The sequence below is a fragment of the Oncorhynchus gorbuscha genome, linkage group LG07 (genome assembly GCF_021184085.1).
Source record: "Oncorhynchus gorbuscha isolate QuinsamMale2020 ecotype Even-year linkage group LG07, OgorEven_v1.0, whole genome shotgun sequence".
In the NCBI taxonomy this organism is placed as follows: Eukaryota; Metazoa; Chordata; class Actinopteri; order Salmoniformes; family Salmonidae; genus Oncorhynchus; species Oncorhynchus gorbuscha.
In genome coordinates, this window is record NC_060179.1 from 33,237,908 (window position 1) to 33,259,936 (window position 22,029).

The 22,029-nt window shown below is 43.1% G+C and overlaps 2 protein-coding genes across 4 annotated transcripts in view; one reads left to right on the forward strand and one right to left on the reverse strand.

Moving 5' to 3' along the window:
* Positions 1-9,992, reverse strand: part of lmbr1 (limb development membrane protein 1) — a 54,565-nt gene extending 44,573 nt beyond the window's left edge. Inside the window, exons 1-2 of one of the 3 annotated variants that reach the window (XM_046356235.1) lie at positions 9,759-9,990; positions 302-374 (exon numbers count right to left, since the gene is read on the reverse strand). In XM_046356235.1, the coding sequence (XP_046212191.1) occupies positions 302-374; positions 9,759-9,821 (136 nt within the window). In that variant the 5' untranslated portion in view covers positions 9,822-9,990. Of the gene's footprint in view, positions 1-301; positions 375-9,758 lie in introns of all 3 variants that reach the window. The other 2 variants (XM_046356237.1, XM_046356236.1) reach the window with 2 other exon arrangements.
* A 47-nt stretch (positions 9,993-10,039) lies between these two features.
* Positions 10,040-17,660, forward strand: nom1 (nucleolar protein with MIF4G domain 1). Its single transcript, XM_046356234.1, has 11 exons — positions 10,040-11,259; positions 11,482-11,594; positions 12,204-12,399; positions 12,944-13,267; positions 13,453-13,563; positions 13,931-14,101; positions 14,405-14,526; positions 14,633-14,765; positions 15,662-15,793; positions 16,037-16,146; positions 16,458-17,660. Exons 1-11 carry the CDS (start codon positions 10,315-10,317, stop codon positions 16,633-16,635), a joined length of 2,535 nt encoding a protein of 844 aa, XP_046212190.1. The 5' UTR covers positions 10,040-10,314; the 3' UTR covers positions 16,636-17,660.
* The last annotated feature ends 4,369 nt before the right edge of the window (positions 17,661-22,029 follow it).

Here is a 22,029-nt window from a genome sequence, read left to right on the forward strand (position 1 = left end):
TCTTTCTGTCAGTCAGACACAGGTCAGCTCCTCGTCACTCATTTACCATGAGGGGTGTCTAATGTACGTTACATAGTCATATACAGTCTTTACACATGTGAGGGTCTGTGCAAACACAGCATGAACAAAAGACAGAGCTTTGCAATATTTGCTGTGGAAACAAATGGGACTTTGTGTGCAAGTATTAGGTGTGCGAGTACTACATAGATTTTTTTTATTGATAGATGTGAAGTTGCTACCACCGCATATTTTGCTATTTTAAGTACAATATTCACCATAAAAACAGAACATGACTACTAACCTGTTTTCCTCTTGTACCTGGTGATGATGCAATACGACACAATGTAGAGTACCGCAAACAGTAGGAAACAAATCTGAAAAGACAAACAAAAAACAATTATGAACACTTAGAAAACTGCCCTAGTGTACATACATGATCAAGGTTGGCGCGGCGCTGACGTGAACGCGTAGCACAACTTGACACACTTTATTAGCCTCCCCTACAAACATGGGCACCATCCCAAATGGCTCCCTATTCCCTACAGAGTGCACTACTTTTGACCAGGGCCCATGGGGCTCCATTTCGGGAACCTGATATGGTACTACTACATTTACTATACGGAAATAATAAACAGGCGACACGTGGTCTATGACAGCTAGTGTGCTAGGATATGCATCATTGGCATCATGTACCGTATACATGGAGTGAGTTCCTTAGGACAGCTATGATTGATGGAAGTTGGGATCGTTCCCTGGATGAATACCAGTCATGCATGTAGCCTTGATCAGGTTACAGAAAGACACCCCCCCGGAAAGGCCTCTCTCAAGTCTAGGTAATTCACTCATACCGGGAACGAATAGGCTGGGTGGGAGGGTGCCGACACTGATGCTGCCCATTATTCAACAGCACCTTGTCTTGTTTAATGAATACATGCCCAGTCTACGTCTCAGAGTAGGAGCGCCGATGTCGGATCAGGTCCCTTGTGATCTTATTCATGATGATCCAAACGTTGAAACTGATCCTAGGACAGCGCTCCTAGTCTGAGAGTCTTTATGAATCAGGTTACAGGCCACACCACATCCAAAGCAAATTGTGTAAACAGAATAGTTGCATTTGATGTCAAAGGCAGATCTTACTTCACATATGCTGTTCATGTAAAAAGGCCCTAAGACTGGGTTAAACCATAAGTCATCATAGTTTGACAAGAGATAGGCCAACATTTCCAATTTGAACGAACGCCACAAACTAGGCTAATTAATTAATTAGTCGACATGCAGCATGATCTGGAATTAGGTGTTCTAACAACGACTGAATGAAATTTTCAGAGTGCCATTCCCAAACCCTGGTCCTCAGAGACCCAGCATTGACAGAAATATCCCACATTCCCCTTCGGACAGTGGGACAGACAGCAACTAGGCCTAACGTTAGAATCATCCTCCTCTGCAGCAGCAGCACTATCAGCACCATCTCCCGTCTCCACATTACACAACACGAGGCGACAAGAGTCAGCAAGAGTGCAGGCAGACAAGACCCATTCAACCTGGCTAAAGTACGCATAAACAAAGAATAGCTCAAAAAAATATAGTAATAATAATACACACACATGCATACATATATATATATACAGTGAGGGAATAAAGTATTTGATCCATTTACATTTACATTACATTTAAGTAATTTAGCAGACACTCTTATCCAGAGCGACTTACAAATTGGTCCATTCACCTTATGACATCCAGTGGAACAGTCACTTTACAATAGTGCATCTAAATCTTAAAGGGGGGGGGGGGGGGGTGAGAGGGATTACTTATCCTATCCTAGGTATTCCTTAAAGAGGTGGGGTTTCAGGTGTCTCCGGAAGGTGGTGATTGACTCCGCTGTCCTGGCGTCGTGAGGGACTTTGTTCCACCATTGGGGGGGCCAGAGCAGCGAACAGTTTTGACTGGGCTGAGCGGGAGCTGTACTTCCTCAGTGGTAGGGAGGCGAGCAGGCCAGAGATGGATGAACGCAGTGCCCTTGTTTGGGTGTAGGGCCTGATCAGAGCCTGGAGGTACTGAGGTGCCGTTCCCCTCACAGCTCCGTAGGCAAGCACCACGGTCTTGTAGCGGATGCGAGCTTCAACTGGAAGCCAGTGGAGAGAGCGGAGGAGCGGGGTGACGTGAGAGAACTTGGGAAGGTTGAACACCAGACGTTGAACACCAGATCCCCTGCTGATTTGTACGTTTCCCCACTGACAAAGAAATGACCCATCTATAACTTTAATGGTAGGTTTATTTGAACAGTGAGAGACAGGAAAAAAAACTAAAGAAATCCAGAAAAACACGTCAAAAATGTTAGAAATTGATTTTCATTTTAATATATATATATATATTTTTTATACCTTTATTTAACTAGGCAAGTCAGTTATGAACACATTCTTATTTTCAATGACGGCCTAGGAACGGTGGGTTAACTGCCTTGTTCAGGGGCAGAACAACAGATTTTCACCTTGTCAGCTCAGGGGATCCAATCTTGCAGCCTTACAGTTAACTGGTCCAGGGCAATAACGACCTGCCTCTCTCGTGGCACTCCACTGCCTATTACGCAAATGCAGTAAGCAAAGGTAAGTTACTAGCTAGCATTAAACTTATCTTATAAAAAACAATCAATCATAATCACTAGTTAACTACACATGGTTGATGATATTATTATTACTAGATATTATCTAGCGTGTCCTGCGTTGCATATAATCTGGCTGAGCATAAAAGTATCTGACTGAGTGGTGGTAGGTAGAAGCAGGCGCATAAACAATCATTCAAACAGCACTTTCGTGCGTTTTGCCAGCAGCTCTTTGTTGTGCGTCAAGCATTGCACTGTTTATGACTTCAAGCCTATCAACTCCCGAGATGAGGCTGGTGTAACCGAAGTGAAATGGCTAGCTAGTTAGCGCGTGCTAACTAGAGGGGCGGAAGCTATACTGTTACACTGGCAATACTAAAGTGTCTAAAAGAACATTCAATAGTCAAAGGTTAATGAAATACAAATGGTATAGAGGGAAATAGTCCTATAATTCCTACAACCTAAAACTTCTTACCTGGGAATATTGAAGACTCATGTTAAAAGGAACCACCAGCTTTCATATGTCCTCATGTTCTGAGCTAGGAACTGAAACGTTAGCTTGCTTACATAACACATATTGCACTTTTACTTTCTTCTCCAACACTTTGTTTTTGCATTATTTAAACCAAATTGAACATGTTTCATTATTTACTTGAGGCTAAATTATTTATTGATGTATTATATTAAGTTAAAATAAGTGTTCATTCAGTATTGTTGTAATTGTCAATTATTACAAATACACTCAAAACAAAGTGGCCGATTAATCGGTATCGGCTTTTTTGGTCCTCCAATAATCGGTAATAATCATAATCGGTCGACCTCTACTTGAGATGTTGCTTCAATACATCCACAAACTTTTCCTCCCTCATGATGCCATCTATTTTGTGAATTGCACCAGTCCCCCCTGCAGCAAGCACTCCGACAACACTATGCTGTTTTCTGGGGTCTTTGATTTCTTTTGATTTTCCCATGATATCAAGCAAAGAGGCACTGAGTTTGAAGGTAGGCCTTGACATATATCCACAGGTACTCCTCCAAATCAGAAGCCTCTAAAGCCATGACATCATTTTCTGGAATTTTCCAAGCTGTTTAAAGGCACAGTCAACTTAGTGTATGTAAACTTCTGACCCACTGGAATTGTGATACAGTGAATTAAAAGTGAAATAATCTGTCTGTAAACAATTGTTGTAAAAATGACTTGTGTCATGCACAAAGTAGATGTCCTAAACGACTTGCCAGAACTATAGTTGGTTAACAAGAAATGTGTGGAGGGGTTGAAAAAACATTTTTAATGACTCCAACCTAAGTGTATGCAAACTTCCGACTTCAACTGTAAATTTTCAAACAAAAAACTGGCGGTTTACAGATTAACGGTTAACAATCCTTGTCCCTGACCATTCACAGCCCTTTAATATATAAATAACGCAAGAAACTTCAACGAGTAAGTTCTCTGAACGGGGGAAAAAAAACAATCAGATTCACAGCATTACATAGGATGAAGATGGTATAGTCCAAGCCGCAGCTCCAGAGATGGCAGCATGCGTACTAAACAAAGCGCGAACCACCGCTTTTAATCATGGCAAGGTGACTGGAAACAAGACCGAATACAAACAGTGGAGCTACTCCCTTCGCAAGACAATCAAGCAAGCTAAGCGTCACTATAGAGACGAAGTAGAGTCGCAAGTCAAAGGCTCAAAACACGAGACGTATGTGGCAGGGTCTACAGTCAATCACAGATTACAAAAAGAAACCCAGCCCCGTCACAGACACAGACATCTTGCTTCCAGACAAATTAAACAACTTTTTGCTCGCTTTGAGGACAATACAGTGCCACTGACACGGTCCGTGCTACCCGTGGGCTCTCCTTCACCGTGGCCAACATGAGTAAAACATTTAAACGTGTTAACCCTCGCAGGGCTGCTGGTCCAGATGGTATCCCTAGCTGCATCCTCAGAACATGCGCAGACCAGCTGGATGGTGTGTTTACGGACATATACAATCAATCCCTATCCCAGTCTACTGTGCCCACATGCTTCAAGAGGGCCACCACTGTTCCTGTTCCAAGAAAGTGAAGGTAACTGAGCTAAACGACTATCGCCTCGTTGCACTCATTTCTGTCACAATGAAGTGCTTTGAGAGACTAGTCAAGGATCATATCACCTCCACCCTACCTGATAACCTAGACCCACTCCAATTTGCCTACCACCCCAATAGGCCCACAGACGACACAATCGCAATGACACTGCCCTAACCCATCTGGACAAGTGGAATACCTATGTAAGAATGCTGTTCATCGACTTCAGCTCGGCATTTAACACCATAGTACCCTCCTGGGTCTCGACCCCGCCCTGTGCAACTGGGTCCTGGACTGCCTGACGGGCCAACCCCAGGTGGTGAAGGTAGGAAACAACATCTCCACCAAGCTTGATTACCAACAACGATGTGATGGCCTACAGGGAGGAGGTGAGTGCCCTCAGAGTGTGGTGTCAGTTAACCTCTTTCAGCTAGGGGGCACTATTTTTATTTTTGGAAAAATAACGTTCCCAAATTAAACGGCCTATTTCTCAGGCCCATATGCTAGAATATGCATATAATTGACAGATTAGGATAGAACACACTAAAGTTTCCAAAACTGTCAAAATATCGTCTGTGAGTATAACAGAACTGATATTGCAGGTGAAAACCTGAGGAAAATCAAACCAGGATGTGGCTTCTATTTTGAAATCTCCATGTTCCATAGCCTGCCTTCGCTCAATTTAAAGGGATATCAACCAGATTCATTTCCCTATCGCTTCCTCAAGGTGTCAACAGTCTTTAGACATAGTTTCAGGCTTTTATTTTGAAAAATGAGCGAGAAAGATAACATCGCGTCAGGTGTTCGCATGAGTTTTGCTTGTGCAACAGAGCTTGGGCAGCCATTGTCTCTCCCTCTCCTACTGAAAAAGAGACCGTGCCGGTTGATATATTATCGATTAAATATTTTTAAAACAACCTGAGGTTTGATTATAAAAAGCATTTGACATGTTTCTGTGGACATTACGGATACTATTTGGAATTTCTGTCTGCGTTGTCGTGACCGCTCGAGCCTGTGGATTTCTGAACATAACGCGCCAAACAAACAGAGGTATTTTGGATATAAAAATAATCTTTATGGAACAAAATGAACATTTATTGTGTAACTGGGAGTCTCGTGAGTGAAAACATCCGTAAGCGATTCATTTCATTGCTTTTCTGATTTGTGACCAAGCTACTTGATGCTAGGTGTTCATAATGTTTTGTCTAGTGATCGATAAACTTACAAACTCTTGGATTGCTTTTGCTGCAAAGCATATTTTAAAAATCTGACACGACAGGTGGATTAACAAAAGGCTAAACTGTGTTTTGCTATATTGCATTTGTGATTTCATGAATATAAATATTTTTTGTAATATTATTTGAATGTGGCGCTCTGTAATTCAGTGGTTGTTGATAACAATTATTCAGCTAAAGGGATGGGTGGCGTCAAGAATTTAAATAACCTCACAGTCAACGTCAACAAAACAAAGGAGATGATCGTGGCTTTCAGGAAACAGCAGACGGAGCACCCCCCTATCCACATTGATAGGACAGTAGTGGAGAAGGTGGAAAGTTTTAAGTTCCTTGGCGTACACATCACGGACAAACTGAAATGGTCCACCCACACAAACAGCGTGGTGAAGAAGGCACAATAGCACCTCTTCAACCTCAAGAGGCTAAAGAAATTTGGCTTTCACTGAAAATACTCAAACTTTTACAGACACACAATCGAGAGCCTCCTGTGGGGCTGTATCACCAACTGGTACGGCAACTGCTCCGCCAACAAACGTAAGGCTCTCCAGAGGGTATTGAGGTCTGCACAACACATCACCGGGGACTAACTACCTGCCCTCCAGGACACCTACATCACCCAATGTCACAGGGAGGCCAAAAAGATCAAGGACAACAACCACCCCAGCCACTGCCTGTTCACCCGACTACCATCCAGAAGGCGAGGTCAGTACAGGTGCATCAAAACGGGGACCGAGAGACTGAAAAACAGCTTCTGTCTCAAGGCCATCAGACTGTTAAACAGCCACCACTAACATTGAGTGGCTGCTGCCAACATACTGACTCAAATCTCTAGCCACTTTAATAATTGGATGTAATAAATGTATCACTAGTCACTTAAAAAAATGCCACTTTATATAATGATTACATACCCTACATTACTCATCTCATGTGTATATAGTGTACTCTATACCATCTACTGCATCTTGCCTATGCTGCACGGCCATCACGCCTCCATATATTAATTTGTACATATTCTTATTCATCCCTTATACAATTGTGTGTATAAGGTTGTTGTTGTGAAACTGTTACATTACTTGTTAGATATTACTGCGCTTACAGTTTACTGTATACTGGTTGTTAGGGTGGGATTGGCGTGGGGTATATGGGTTCTGTGAGTGGCTTTGACACTTTTATTGGATTCTTCACGTTTTACTCAACAGTAAAAAGAAGTTTGGTTCAAATCAGATGTTGGGAACTATATTTATTTAATTTTTATCCTAAAAATGTAAAGGGACTATTTGGGTACAATCAATTAGCTTAATTTCTACAGAGATCAAATACAATTTTAACAAGATAATTTTGCAGGAATACTAATCTGTTTCTAACTGCAGAATTGATTTCAGAACCATCTGAGACAGTGGGTGTCATGGCTTGCTGAAATGACATGGAATGACTCTGAAGGTAAGGGGGCATTGAAGTGCCATCCTGCAGTTCATGTCATTATTACTTCACACATATCAATAACACACTCTGGCCTGTCTGGTGCAAGAAACCCTATACACCCTGGTTTAGCTGCAAATACACTTTATAGTCATATACACGTGAAAGTCAAACGTGTGACGCCAGTGACATAAGTAGGCTAAACAAGTTATAATTAGGACAGCTGTTACGAAACTCGGTCCTGGGGACCCCAATGGGTTCCCGTTTAGTTTTTGCCCTAACACTCACAGCTGATTCACATAACCAATGTTTGATGATTAGTTGATTACTTGCATCAGAAGCGTAGTGCTAGGGCAACAACAAATATTTAGCATCTCCTGGGGTCCGCAGGGCCAAGTTTGGGTAACCAAGTATTAACACATCCATAGGATGTAGTTAGAATACGAGACAGATGAGAGCTTGAGTTGAACAACAATGTTACGCCCAAGAGAGCAACATGTAAGAGGCAGCTCTATCAGAACCAGTTTAGTGTGTTTAACTGTTACTGCTCTTAGCTAGCAAGATAATAATCCTAATGGATTAAGGCAAGCAATGTGGAAAGCTAATTGGGTAGCCGCTACCATCATATTGAACAATGACAAGTTAATTAACTAGCTAACTTACTTAACCTCCATCGATAAGAGACAATACTGTGCAGCTCTATTCATCGACCTGGCCATTCATCGACCTGGCTTTCGACTCTGTCAATCACCACATTCTTATCGGCAGACTCAACAGCCTTGGTTTCTCAAATGACTGCCTCGCCTGGTTCACCAACTACTTCTCAGACAGAGTTCAGTGTGTCAAATCGGAAGGCCTGTTGTCCGGACCTATGGCAGTCTCTATGGGGGTGCCACAGGATTCAATTTTCAGGATGACTCTTTTCTCTGTATACATCAATGATGTCGCTCTTGCTGCTGGTGATTCTCTGATCCACCTCTACGCAGACGATACCATTCTGTATACTTCTGGTCCTTCTTTGGACACTGTGTTAACTAACCTCCAGATGAGCTTCAATGCCATTCAACTCTCCTTCCATGGCCTCCAACTGCAAGTCAAACTAAATGCATGCTCTTCAACCGATCACTACCAGCACCTGCCCTGACTTAGAATATGTGGACATCTACAAATACTTAAGTGTCTGGTTAGAGTGTAAACTCTCTTTCCAGACTCACATTAAGCATCTCCAATCCAAAATGTAACATAGAATCGGCTTCCTATTTCACAGCAAAGCATCCTTCACTCATGGTGCCAAACACACCCTCCTAAAACTGACTATCCTACTGATCCTTGACTTCGGCGTTGTAATTTACAAAATAGCATCCAACACTCTACTCAGCAAATTGGATGCAGTCTATCACAGTGCCGTCCATTTTGTCACCAAAGCCCCATATACTACCCACCACTGTGACCTGCATGCTCTCGTTGGCTGGCCCTCGCTTCATATTCGTCACCAGACTTATAGATGGCTCCAGGCCATCTATAAGTCTTTGCTAGGTAAAGCCCCGCCTTATCTCAGCTCAATGTTCACCATAGCAGCACCCACCCGTAGCACACGCTCCAACAGGAATATTTCACTGGTCTCCTCCAAAGCCAACTCCTCCTTTGGCCGCCTTTCCTTCCAGTTCTCTGCTGCCAATGACTGGAACTTATTGCAAAAATCACTGAAGCTGGAGACTAATATCTCCCTCACTAACTTTAAGCACCAGTTGTTAGAGCAGCTCACTGCACCTGTAAATAGCCCATCTGTAAATAGCCCATCCAACTACCTCATCCCCATACTGTTATTATTATTATTGTTTTGCTCCTATGCACCCCAGTATCTCAACTTGCACATTCATCTTCTGCACATCTATCACGCCAGTGTTTAACTGCTAAATTGTAATTATTTTGCCACTGTGACCTATTTTATTTCCTTACCTCCCTTATCCTACCTCATTTGCACACAGTCTATAGGCTTTTTTATCTATTGTGTTATTGACTGTATGTATTGTCTGTTCCATTTGTAACTCTGTGTTGTTTGTGTCGCACTGCTTTGCTTTATCTTGGCCAAGTCGCAGTTATAAATGAGAACTTGTTCTCAACTAGCCTACCTGGCTAAATAAAGGTGAAATAAAAAATAAAAAAACTTGGAGATTTAACGTGGCTAACCATCGTTGCGGAGCTAAAATAAAAAACGAGCTAACCAGATAGCTAGTTAACCACTATTATACATTTTGAACGCATAGTCAACCGTTTAGATTGTGGGTAACCTTAGACTATTGGCACTGGTAGCTAGTTACGTGGAACTTGCTATCTAACAAGCCAAAGTTAGCTTAGCTAGTTTTGACCGGTCAGCTGTAAGCAGCATCGCCACATATCAAACGTTAGCAAGCTAGCGAGGCGAACTTACAATGTATTCTCGAACTTGGCTGTGGAAATTCTGTTCTCTGATAGTAACATCGTCTTCTTCCATTCTTCATATTGCAAATGCAAGTAAATTGCCTCACTGCACACTAGTCGTACAACTAACGTCCATAAAAACCTGTCTATGGTCAAAAGACAAACAGCTCAGGTAACAACCAAAGCTCACTGTTACCGTTCCGAAGTCCGCTCATTTTCCACCGCCCAAAAAACGCCCCAAAATAAATACATCATCATTCCTCGACGAAAAATAATGTCCCGGAAGCTGTTTTCCCCCCCGGTAGGTGTGTTTCCTGGGTCGATTGTCAACAGCAATGGCTGCGGTCATGAATATACACGTGTCTATAATTTGACGTGTTAAGATAGTTTTGTTTATCTATTTCATATGTTCCAAGCTAACGACTGGTAGGTTTTATATTTTCATTTATTTGAACCTTTTTGGTACCTCTTTGCTTCATTAACAAGCTGTTCTTGCTTCATAGTCATAAACGAGCTTGTTTGCTTCTTGCCACGCTTTAAACTCGGTGAGACACAGAGTTGCAGAGATGAAAGGCAAGGGAAAAGCAAAGAGGAAAGGAAAGAAAGACACTGGTAAATTGCAAAAGTATATGATGACAGTTAACGACTTTGTAAAAAGTAAGGTAGGCTGTGATGAAACTGAAGAAACGGAAGATGGCAGTGGCTTGAGATTTGTTAAGAAGAAAAATAGAAAAGAAATGCGTAAGGAGCAAAGAAAGATGAAAAAGGCTAAAATTAAGAATCACTATGAAGGCTACAAGGCTCTCAAAGCATCCACTGGCGACAGTCAGGAAGTTGAAACCCTATCTGATAAACGACAAACAAAGAAGGTTAATGGAAAAGTAAAGAAAGACGAGCCAGTATCTCAACAACCCAAGTCAACTCCTGTTGAGACTGCCGCAGGAGAGAAGGCTGAGAAAAAAGGACCTAAGAAACCTTCGCAGAAAGAAAAGAAAAGAAACAAACTTGAGGAATCAAGAAAAAAAGCCCTTTTGGAAGCAAATATTGCTGAGGACAGAGAAATTAAGAGGTTGGAGAGATCTCTTGGGTATAACAAAAGGAAAAACAAACAAAAACTTCCCCAGTCATTCGCTGATGATGGACTGGATTACATTTTGGGGGTGCTGGATGCTGGATCGGCAGCTTCGGGGATAATGCATGACAGTGATGATGACATGGACATTGCCAAAGAGAAATTAAGGAAATTGGAAGACAGTGAATCTGAAATGTCCGGCGAAGAGGAGGAAGAACAAGGAGATGACTCAGAAGAGGAGGGCAGTGAACTAGGCAGAGATGGAGACCTGGATACCATCGAGGAAGATGAGATAGATGAGGAGGAAGAAGATGGAATGGATGAGGATGGCGAAAGTGAGATGGATGAGAGTGGTGGAATAGCTTCGGAAGAAGCGAATGTAAAGGATGAGGGAGTTGAGAGTGGAGACTCAACGCTTGCAGGGCCGAAAGCTGACACTGTAAGTTGCCCAATTTCGAATCTAATTTATGAATTTCAGCTAAATTTAAGGACCTGTTTCCCAAGACATCGATTAAGCCTTGTCCTGGACAAAAAAATAATCAAGCTCAGTGGAGAATCTCTGCTGAAAACACTTTTTAGTCCAGCATTAGATTTAATCTGTGTCTGGGAAACCGGACCTAGATGTATAGACTGAGAATGAAACACTACTCTGTATGTATAGGCTGTCCCGTCAGCAGGAAAATACGTGCCCCCTCACCTACGGGCCACCGGGGATGATAAGCGCAGAGCTGAGTTGGAGAGACTGAAGAGACAAGTCAAAGGACTTGTGAACAGGTAATGGTGTGATGATCTTGACTACTATATGCTCTTTCATCTTAATCATTGTACCGTGGCACTGTTTTATCTGATGTCACACTGGATTTGTCTCAATTCATATTTTGGTGCAAGGGGTGCTCAAGGTCCATATGTATCAAGCGTCTCAGAGTAGGAGTGCTGATCTAGGATCTGGGCCTGTATCCACAAAGCATCTCAGAGTAGGAATGCTGATCTAAGATCAGATTGAGCTTTTAGATCATAATGAATACTATTATATGGACAGATCCTATATCAGCACACTCTCTCTGGGATGCTTTGTGGATACGGTTCCAGGTCCCCCCTGTCCGTGTAATCGACCAAAAAGGCTAAACTCATCCTAAATCAGCACTCCTACTCTGAGATGCCTGTGTAGCTCAGTTGGTAGAGCATGGAGCTTGCAATGCCAGGGTTCGGTTCCCACGGGGGACCAGTATGAAAATGTATGCAGTTGCTACTGTAAGTCGCTCTGAGTAAGAGCGTCCGCTAAATGACTAAAATGTCAAATGTAAACATACAACCCCGAGTCTTGTGTTTTGGTGTCCATCTTGGTTCAAACATTGTTGTCCTGTGCTGCATTCTCCTCCGTAGGCTCAGTGAGGCCAACATGGCGTCCATCAGTGGCCAGCTGGAAGAGCTGTACATGAGCTCCAGCCGGAAGGACATGAACGACACCCTGACGGAGATCCTCCTGGCAGCCTGTGTCACCCCAGCCCTGATGCCTGACAGACTGCTCATGGAACACGTCCTGCTTGTCAGCATCCTGCATCACACAGTGGGGCTTGAGGTAGGTCCGAACCGCACCAACACAATTACCTGTCATTCAACACACACACACCTGTGTCCCAAATGGCACCCTATTCCCTATATAGTGCAGGCCTCTGGTCAAACGTAGCACTCTATAGGGAATATGTTGCTCTTTGGGACATAGGCATAATTTATAAGTGAGAGGGTTAGTCACAATCAGCTATAAATGACAGTTGAATCCTAATGGATTGGTAGCAGGTAAAAATGTCTAGACCTCTGTTCTGTCTTGGTGACCTTTAGTTCACCTTTAGTTCACCCCTGTGTGCTCTTCTGATAAGAGCACGGAAAGAAGAAAATAGTATTTTGTAACAGTCGGTGTGAGAAAAGGAGTAACCTAATTCCTCCCCTTTTGATGAATGTGGAAGTAGCAATTCACACCTTCCTATTAGAATTATCTCTTTCAGTCTTATTTACTCCCCACCCATCAGTAAATAGACACATATTCACATGCCCACCAGCATTCTGGGTTCCATTGACTTCTTTGCTCTATTTTCTGACCTTTGACATGATGTACCATTTTGCAGGTGGGGGCTAATTTCTTGGAGACGGTGGTGCGGCAGTTCGCTGAGTTGTACAAGAGCCCCGGCGAAGGCAAGGAGTGTGACAACCTGGTGGCCATGGTGGCACATCTCTATAACTTCCAGGTGGTGCACGCCCTCCTCATCTTTGACATCCTGAAGATGCTGTTGGGGGCCTTCGCCGAGAAGGACATTGAGCTGGTCCTGTTCGTGCTGAAGAATGTAGGATTCGCCCTGCGGAAGGATGATGCCCTTGCGCTGAAAGAACTAATCTCTGAGGCCCAGAGCAAGGCCAGTGGTGTGGGCACCAAGTTCCAGGACGAAAATAGGGTACAGTTTGTCACAGCAACACCACTCTCAACATCACCCGCTCTGTCTATACGCACCTCATTGTTGGTAACATTATTCAACCAGGGTCATTTTACATTTTGATTTTGAGACTCCTGTCCAGAGCAACTTGCAAGTCAAATGTATTAGCAAGCCAACTCTCTTCTGAATATCTTCTCAATCTTTAGGTGCGCTTCATGCTGGAGACCATGTTGGCTCTGAAGAACAACGATATGAGGAAGATCCCTGGCTACGACCCAGAGCCTGTTGAGAGACTCAGAAAGCTGCAGAGAACTCTGGTGGGTTACGTATCTGATTGACTTACACCTTTACAACTGTCATACCATATCCTCAAAACCATTCTTTGCTCAGCCATGAAATATTCTTCCATTGTTGACATTTCCCCTGGTAACTTTTAGCTAAAACCGCCAGGGGGTGCTATAATCTCATTTAGCAGTTCATGTGATAGGTTTGAGCACCCAGATTAGGGGAGCATGAAGAAGTAAGGTCGGGTTGCCACTAGACACTGATTTTGGGTCAGTTTTGCATTTCCCACGCTAACATTGAAGGTTGGGATTGGGTAAGGATAAATTGATCCTAGATCTCTATTTAGGGGAAACTTCACCCCAGAGCATTACGTGAATGAGTTGTAACTGTTGAGTTCAGATCCACCAGAGTTCGGGGGGCAGTGATGTGAAGCTGAGAGTCTCCCTGGAAAACCTCCTGGCTGCAGAGCAGGTGGGCCGCTGGTGGATCGTGGGCTCATCGTGGTCCGGACTCCCCATGATGGGTGACCAGGGCAACAAGACCTCAAAACAGACTACTGCAGAAGGAAAGGTACAAAAAACCCTAAAAGATCTGGGGCCGTATGCATCAAGTGTCTCAGAGTAGGCGTGCTGGTTTAGGATCATTTTAGTCTTTTAGATCAAAATGAGTAAGATTATATTGACAGGGGCAGACCTAATCCTACATCAGCACGACCACTCTGAGCTGTTTTATACATATGGGCCCCTGTTTGCTCCACTAAATCATTACTGCAGCTCTTTCATATTAACATTTGAGTGGCCATTCTGAACTGGACAGCATTTTCAATGTATTTTACTGATCATAATGGCAATTTCCCTTCATCCGTCTCCTCAGTTCAGCGCCAAGGTCTTAGACCTGGCCCGGAAACAGCGAATGAACACTGACATCAGGAGAAATATATTCTGCGTGATCATGACCAGCGAGGATTACCTCGATGCCTTTGAGAAGCTGATACGGTGTGTTTTGTTTCCCTACCCTTTTGCAACATTGAAATGCTTGCATACCAAGCTAGCCACTGCCACATGTTTTAATATGTGGCACTACGTTATTTTCTGTGCGCAGGCTGGGGCTGAAGGACCAGCAGGAGAGGGAGATTGTCCATGTGCTGATGGACTGCTGCCTCCAGGAGAAGAGCTTCAATGCCTTCTATGCTGTACTGGGAGAGAAGTTCTGTGAGCACGACAGGCGGTTCCAGGTAAGAGAACAGTGCCCGTAATTAGAAAGCCTCTCAGTGTTGAGCCACAATCAGTTTAGCCTTTTAGATCATACTGAGTAAGATAACATTGACAGTCTCCTACTCTGAGCTTAATGATTGCTCAGGCATTCTGATGGTTCTTAATTGCTCGATAGCGTTGTGATTGGGACATTCACTCTATAGCCACCCAACTATGACCCTCAGTTCACCTCAACGGTGTGGGGAAAACAAGGGAGTGTCTCTACTCCCTCTCGCACCTTTCTGATGTTTCGTTTCATGCTGTGAAAGTAGACAATGGTCATAACCCCTCACTTCCCCTTAAGCTTCCCTTTAGGTTACTACCCCATCTATGATAGTGATAACCATTGTCCCATTAAAGAGCTTTCATCTGAAGCGGTGCAAATGTTTGGTGTTCACAAGCGGATTAGAACAGGATTATGCGTTTGCTTGCTGTATTTAATGGGTTGGAATCACAGGAGGTTGGTGGCACCTTTAACTGGAGAGAACGTGGTAAGGACCGGAGCGGAGTTCATGGAATGGTATCAAATATATCAAACGCATGGTTTCCAGGTGTTTGATGCCATTCCAGTCACTATATTGCGGCCATTATTATGAGTAGTTCTCCCTTCAGAAACCTCCTGTGGTTGGAATTGGGTCATGGATTGTAATACTGGGCCCATATTCATAAAGCGTCTCAGAGTAGGTATGCTGAACTGGGATCTGTTATTTTTTTTCTCTCTTGCATCTTAATGAACATGATTGCACATGCACTGGTACTCTGAGACGGCCCCAGGCTTTTGAATTGATTAGGGGAACTAGGATAGGCTGCTGGAGTTCTTCCATATCCTCCAAACACCCAGTAGTCCCACAGATCCTCTTGTTGTATGTTTCCCCAGATGACATTTCAGTTCAGTCTGTGGGACAAATTCAAGGACCTGTCCAGCCTATCCACCAGCACCTTCAGCAACCTGGTCCAGCTGGTCACACGCTTCCTCCGGAGAAAGTGCCTCTCCCTCTCCATACTCAAGGTCTGACACACCATGTTATAGAGATGAAATCCGGTCATAGGGAAGTGATTTGATGAATGTTAAAGGGGAAGTTCAGTATTTTACAACCTAATGTTAGGTTTTCTTCTGACCCTGAAAGTAGTCTATGGGCCAGGAGAAACAAATCCGTGGTTCAGGTTTCTTTGAACTGCCACTACAAATGTCAGCTCGCTAACTTACCTTCGAATGAACTTTTGGTGCCACTTTCGCTCTGTCTCTTTGTAGGTGATAGAGTTTGGTGAGTTGGACAAGCCTAAAGTCAAGTTCCTGCGTCAGGTATTGACTAAGCTGTTAAAAGACACAGAGATGGAGGATCTTACAAACATATTTGGAAGGTGAGTGACGTAATGCATCACATTCCAGTCCAAACTGAGTTTAGACTTGAGTTTCTCAGTTTCCGTTAATGACATTTTGCATACGGGCCAGGGTATATCAATGATAAACACGTGTTTTCATCACGTATACATTTTCTGAATCATTCTATAATTTGTTGAGAATAAATTCTATCAGGGCCAGATTGCTCTTCTCTCCCAGTCATGAAAACCTCTCCTCCTTGTACTTTTACATCCTGTAAAACCGCACCGCTGACGTTTGACTATGTGAAACGTCTGGTATCAATGTCTTTCATTGTGTTCGGTCTCCTCAGGATTTCGGGAATTCCCAAGCTAGGAATGCTGCGGGAGGGCTTGAAGCTGTTCATCAGTCACTTCCTACTGAAGAATGCCCAGTCGCAGGGACCAGCTGAGCAAGCAGACCTTCTGTCAGAGCGAGCCGAGGTTGCCACCAAGGCCATGGAGGCCAAAGAGACTAAACTCAAACTGTAAAACACAAACACACACTGAGACCCTGGGAGAACACCAGGAGAACAAAAGACCCCTGTTGGGGGAACATGCTTGTTTTTTTTACAGAACACCCAAGAGATGTTTGTCTCTGCGTGCAGTATGAAGGTGGTTAAGAGGTAGTTTTGCGAGCCAATGTGGCATGCTAGGGTACCTGTAGACTTCCAGTCATTACGCTAACGCTCGTTAGCATTGGTTTGAGAAACTACCTCTAACATCCTTCATACTGTGCACGGAGACACAAAAATGGTAACCCACGAGTTCATCTGACTCTGGCTAAGTAGCACTATTCCTTTAAAGATTTCACCATTTTGTGTTTGTGTGAGTTTGAGGATTGCCCCAAATAAGGACAGACCTCATTTGAATGATCTCCGTTTCGTAAACAACAGAGATGACTTCTGATGACATTGTGAATATCCAAATGAAGTAGGGGCTTCATCAAGTGGCACTGCTAATGAACATGTCAGTGGAAAATATTTCCAGAGTGCAGTTACTCTAATGTATTGAAGTCACTGTCACTCACGGTGGATATTTCCTTTGTCTGTATATTTTAAGATTAGGATCACTTTATTGGTCAGTTGCACTCTAGGCCCAATCGAAAGATGACTTCTGCTCTTAACCCAATCCCTACACATACAGATCGTTTTTTTTTTTTGAGGGGGGGTTAAGTGCCTTGCTCAAGGGCACAAAGGCAGGTAACGGCATTGAGGATTTGATACCAGCAACCCTCCAGTTGTGAGCAGTTCCCAACCGATTTTTCCCGTCTGACCCAGGATTCTAACTGGCAACCCAACAGTTGCTGGCTCGCCTCTCTAACCGCTAGGTTACCTGCTGCCCCCTTTGTACAAATTTCATGGTTTTCAGTTTTTAAGAGACATCAATGGTATGTAGTGTACTAAAATGTATTTTTACAGATGAATACAGGATTAACCCAGTGAAATGTTTCCAAACTGTTTATAAACATTTGATGTCGGTGCATGAGGCAATAATAAGCCTTTTTTTCATGGTGATTAATCTGGTTAACTGGGTCTCAATGCATTTGTTTTTTTCATGGCAGTGAATTAACTTTATTTGCATAATGTCAATAGCAGTCAAACTGGGGTCATATTCATTAATGTACACAGTAGCAAAATGTCGTAAAATATTTTGCTATGGAAAATGAAAACGAGGGTTTCTTATTTGACAACTTCAGGCAGTTCTTCCCAGTTACGGTGTGTATTCTTCAATTTAGTGTCTAGTGAAGAGCTGTCCAACAGGTGGATAGCGAGCTACCAAGCATTTCTGAAAGTAAATGCATTTTATCCCCACGTGTCCCATCTCAAACTTTCAGAAACAACGTTCCCGTCTACTATCCAATCAAAGCCTGACATTATCCCACTCCTAGTTAGCAACTATTGGGGTTAAAAAGCCCAACGTAATATAAACTCAGCAAAAAAAGAAACGTCCTCTCACTGTCAACTGCGTTTATTTTCATCAAACTTATCATGTGTAAATATTTGTATGAACATAACATGATTCAACAACTGAGACATAAACTGAACAAGTTCCTCAGACATGTGACTAACAGAAATGGAATAATGTGTCCCTGAACAAAGGGAGGGTCAAAAGTAACAGTCAGTATCTGGTAGGGCACCAGCTGCATTAAGTACTGCAGTGCATCTCCTTATGGACTGCACCAGGTTTGCCAGTTCTTGCTGTGAGAGGTTACCCCACTCTTCCACCAAGGCACCTGCAAGTTCCCGGACATTTCTGGGGGAATGGCCCTAGCCCTCACCCTCCAATCCAACAGGTCCCAGACGTGCTTAATGGGATTGAGATCCGGGCTCTTCGCTGGCCATGGCAGAACACTGACATTCCTGTCTTGCAGGAAATCACGCACAAAACGAGCAGTGTGGCTGGTGGAATTGTCATGCTGGAGGGTCATGTCAGGATGAGACTGCAGGAAGGGTACCACATGAGGGAGGAGGATGTCTTCCCTGTAATGCACAGTGTTGAGATTGCCTGCAATGACAACAAGCTCAGTCCGATGATGCTGTGACACACCTCCCCAGACCATGACGGAACCTCCACCTTCAAATCGATCCCGCTCCAGAGTACAGGCCTCTGTAACACTCATTCCCTCGACTATAAATGTGAATCCGACCATCACCCATAGTGAGACAAAACTGTGACTCGTCAGTGAAGAGTACTTTTTGCCAGTCCTGTCTGGTCCAGCGACGGTGGGTTTGTGCCCATAGGCGACGTTGTTGCCGGTGATGTCTGGTGAGGACCTACCTTACAACAGGCCTACAAGCCCTCAGTCGAGCCTCTCTCAGCCTGTCTGAGCACTGATGGAGGGATTGTGTGTTCCTGGTGTAACTTGGGCAGTTGTTGCCATCCTGTACCTGTCCCACAGGTGTGATGTTCGGATGTACTGATCCTGAGCAGGTGTTGTTACACGTGGTCTGCCACTGAGAGGACAATCAGCTGTCCTTCCTGTCTCCCTGTAGCGCTGTCTTAGACGTCTCACAGTATGGACATTGCAATTTATTGCCCTGGAGTCCTCATGCCTCCTTGCAGCATGCCTAAGGCACGTTCACGCAGATGAGCAGGGACCCTGGGCATATTTCTTTTGGTGTTTTTCAGAGTCAGTAGAAATGCCTCTTTAGTGTCCTAAGTTTTCATTAATTGCCTACCGTCTGTAAGCTGTTAGTGTCTTAACGACCGTTCCATAGGTGCATGTTCATTAATTGTTTATGGTTCATTGAACAAGCATGGGAAATATCTGTGAAGTTATTATATGCCAATTAATTTCCAGCAAAATTACCCGTCTGTCTGTTTCACACATTTGTCTATTACTCCGTATGTAACCAACTAGCGTTACTAATGATAACCTTCTTGTGGATAGAAGTCAGCAGTGTGGTTAGGTTTAGAAACAGATTTTAATTAGAGACATTGTAGAAATAGGTGGAGTTTATGACTTTGTGGCTGTAGTAACTAGTGACAACTCAGAAACATCGCTTGACAGACAAATTCCTCTTTTGCTTTATTAACTAGTGATGACCCAGTAACATGCTTGACCGACAAATTCCTCTCTTGCTTTATTAACTATTGACGACCCAGTAACATTGCTAAACCGATACATTCTTCTCTTTTGCTTTATTAATGCTCAATTAAAGGGGAATTACTTTTTTTAAATCACCTTTATTTTATTTTTTTCAGACCTCAAAATTGGTCTTCTGATCTGATTTCATCATTGACATAGACTCAGAACATACATTTTTGTGAAGCTCTAAGAGTTGTTTATTAACCATTATTTTACCAAGTACAGTACCAGTCAGAAGTTTGGACACACCTACTCATTTCAGGGTTTTTCATTATTTTTGCTATTTTCTACATTGTAGAATAATAGTGAAGACACCAACATTATGTAATAACACATGGAATCATGTAGTAAACAAAAAAGTATATTTGGGATTATTCAAAGTAGCCACCCTTTGCCTTGATGACAGCTTTGCACACTCTTAGCATTCTCTCAGGCAGCTTCATGAGGTAGTCGCCTGGAATGCATTTCAATTAGCAGGTGTGCCTTGTTAAAAGTTCATTTGTGGAATGTATTTCCTTCCTAATGCATTTGAGACAATCAGTTGTGTTGTGACAAGGTAGGGGAGGTATACAGATGATAGCCCTATTTGGTAAAAGACCAAGTTCATATTATGGCAAGAACAGCTCAAATAAGCAAAGAGAAACGACAGTCCATCATTACATTAAGACATGAAAGTTTGAACATTTTTTTTCAAGTGCAGTCACAAAAACGATCAAGCGCTATGATGAAACTGGTTCTCATGAGAGCCGCCACAGGAAAGGAAGACCAGAGCCACCTCTGCTGCAGAGGATAATTTCATTTGAGTTTCCAGCCTCAGATTGCAGCCCAAATAAATGCTTTACAGAGTTTAAGTAAAAGACTAATTTCAACATCAGTTCAGAGGAGACTGCGTGAATCAGGCCTTCATGGTCGAATAGCTGCAAAGAAACCACTACTAAAGGACACCAATAAGAAGGAGAGACTTGCTTGGGCCAAGAATCACGAGCAATGGACATTAGACCGGAGGAATTCTGTCCTTTGGTCTGATGAGTCCAAATTTCACATTTTTGGTTCCAACTGACATCTTTGTGAGATGCAGGGTAGGTGAACGGATTATGTCTGCATGTGTGGTTCCCACGATGAAGCATGGAGGAGGAGATGTGATGGTGTGTGGGTGCTTTGCTGGTGACAATGTCAGTCATTTAGAATTTAAGGCACACTTAACCAGCATGGCTACCACAGCATTCTGCAGCGATACACCATCCCATCATCTGGTTTGCACGTAGTGGGACTGTCATTTGTTTTTTAACAGGACAATGACCCAAAACACACCTCCAGGCTGTGTAAAGGCTTTTTGACCAAGACGGAGAGTGGTCGGGTGCTGTATCAGATGACCTGGCCTCCACAATCACCCGACCTCAACCCAATTGAGATGGTTTGGGATGAGTTAGACCTCAGAGTGAAGGAATGCAGCCAGCAAGTGCTCAGCATATGTGTAAACTCCATCAAGATTGTTGGAAAAGCATTCCTCATGAAGCTGGTTGAGAGAATACCAAGACTGTGCAAAGCTGTCATCAAAGCAAACGGTGTCTACTTTGAATAATCTCAAATATAAAATGCATTTAGATTTGTTTAACACATTTTTGGTTACATGATTCCATATGTGTTATTTCCTAGTTTTCATGTCTTAACTATTATTCTACAATGTAGAAAATAGTAAAAATAAAGAAAAACCCTTGAATGAGTAGGTGTGTCCAAACGTTTGACTGGTACTGTATATCGACAGAAAACACACCTCTTGTGCACCAAAGACCCGGGGAAGAGTTGCAGGGTAGAGGATAAGAGAAGAATGTGCCTATGTAAAAGCTATGAAAAGAAATTAGTAGCTTGCCATATGTTTGATTTTTTTTTGGAAGTAGCTCGCATGCTAGAAAAGGTTGGAGACGCGTGGTCATACAATCTAGGAGTCTGTTTTGAGCAGACACCGTAGTTCTAAGAAATAATCCTCTCGGGGGGCAGTGTGAAACAATGTCTGAGCATTCATACTACTTCATCACTACTCGTATGTTTTTATAGGTACAGTATATTAATATTACGTTGTACTAAAGCAGCCTATTGAAGCCTGTTTTAAGTTTGAATCTCTAGTTGATTAGTCATCTTCCTGAATAACAAGGGGTTGTGTACTCCCTATGTTCATTTATAAATCCTACACAGTTACATTTCCTTGGTGTACAACCTTAACCATGACTTGCGGCTGAGGAGGAGGTGGTTGAGGAGAAAATGAATGGCTTTGTGTATGCCAGTGGCATCTGCTT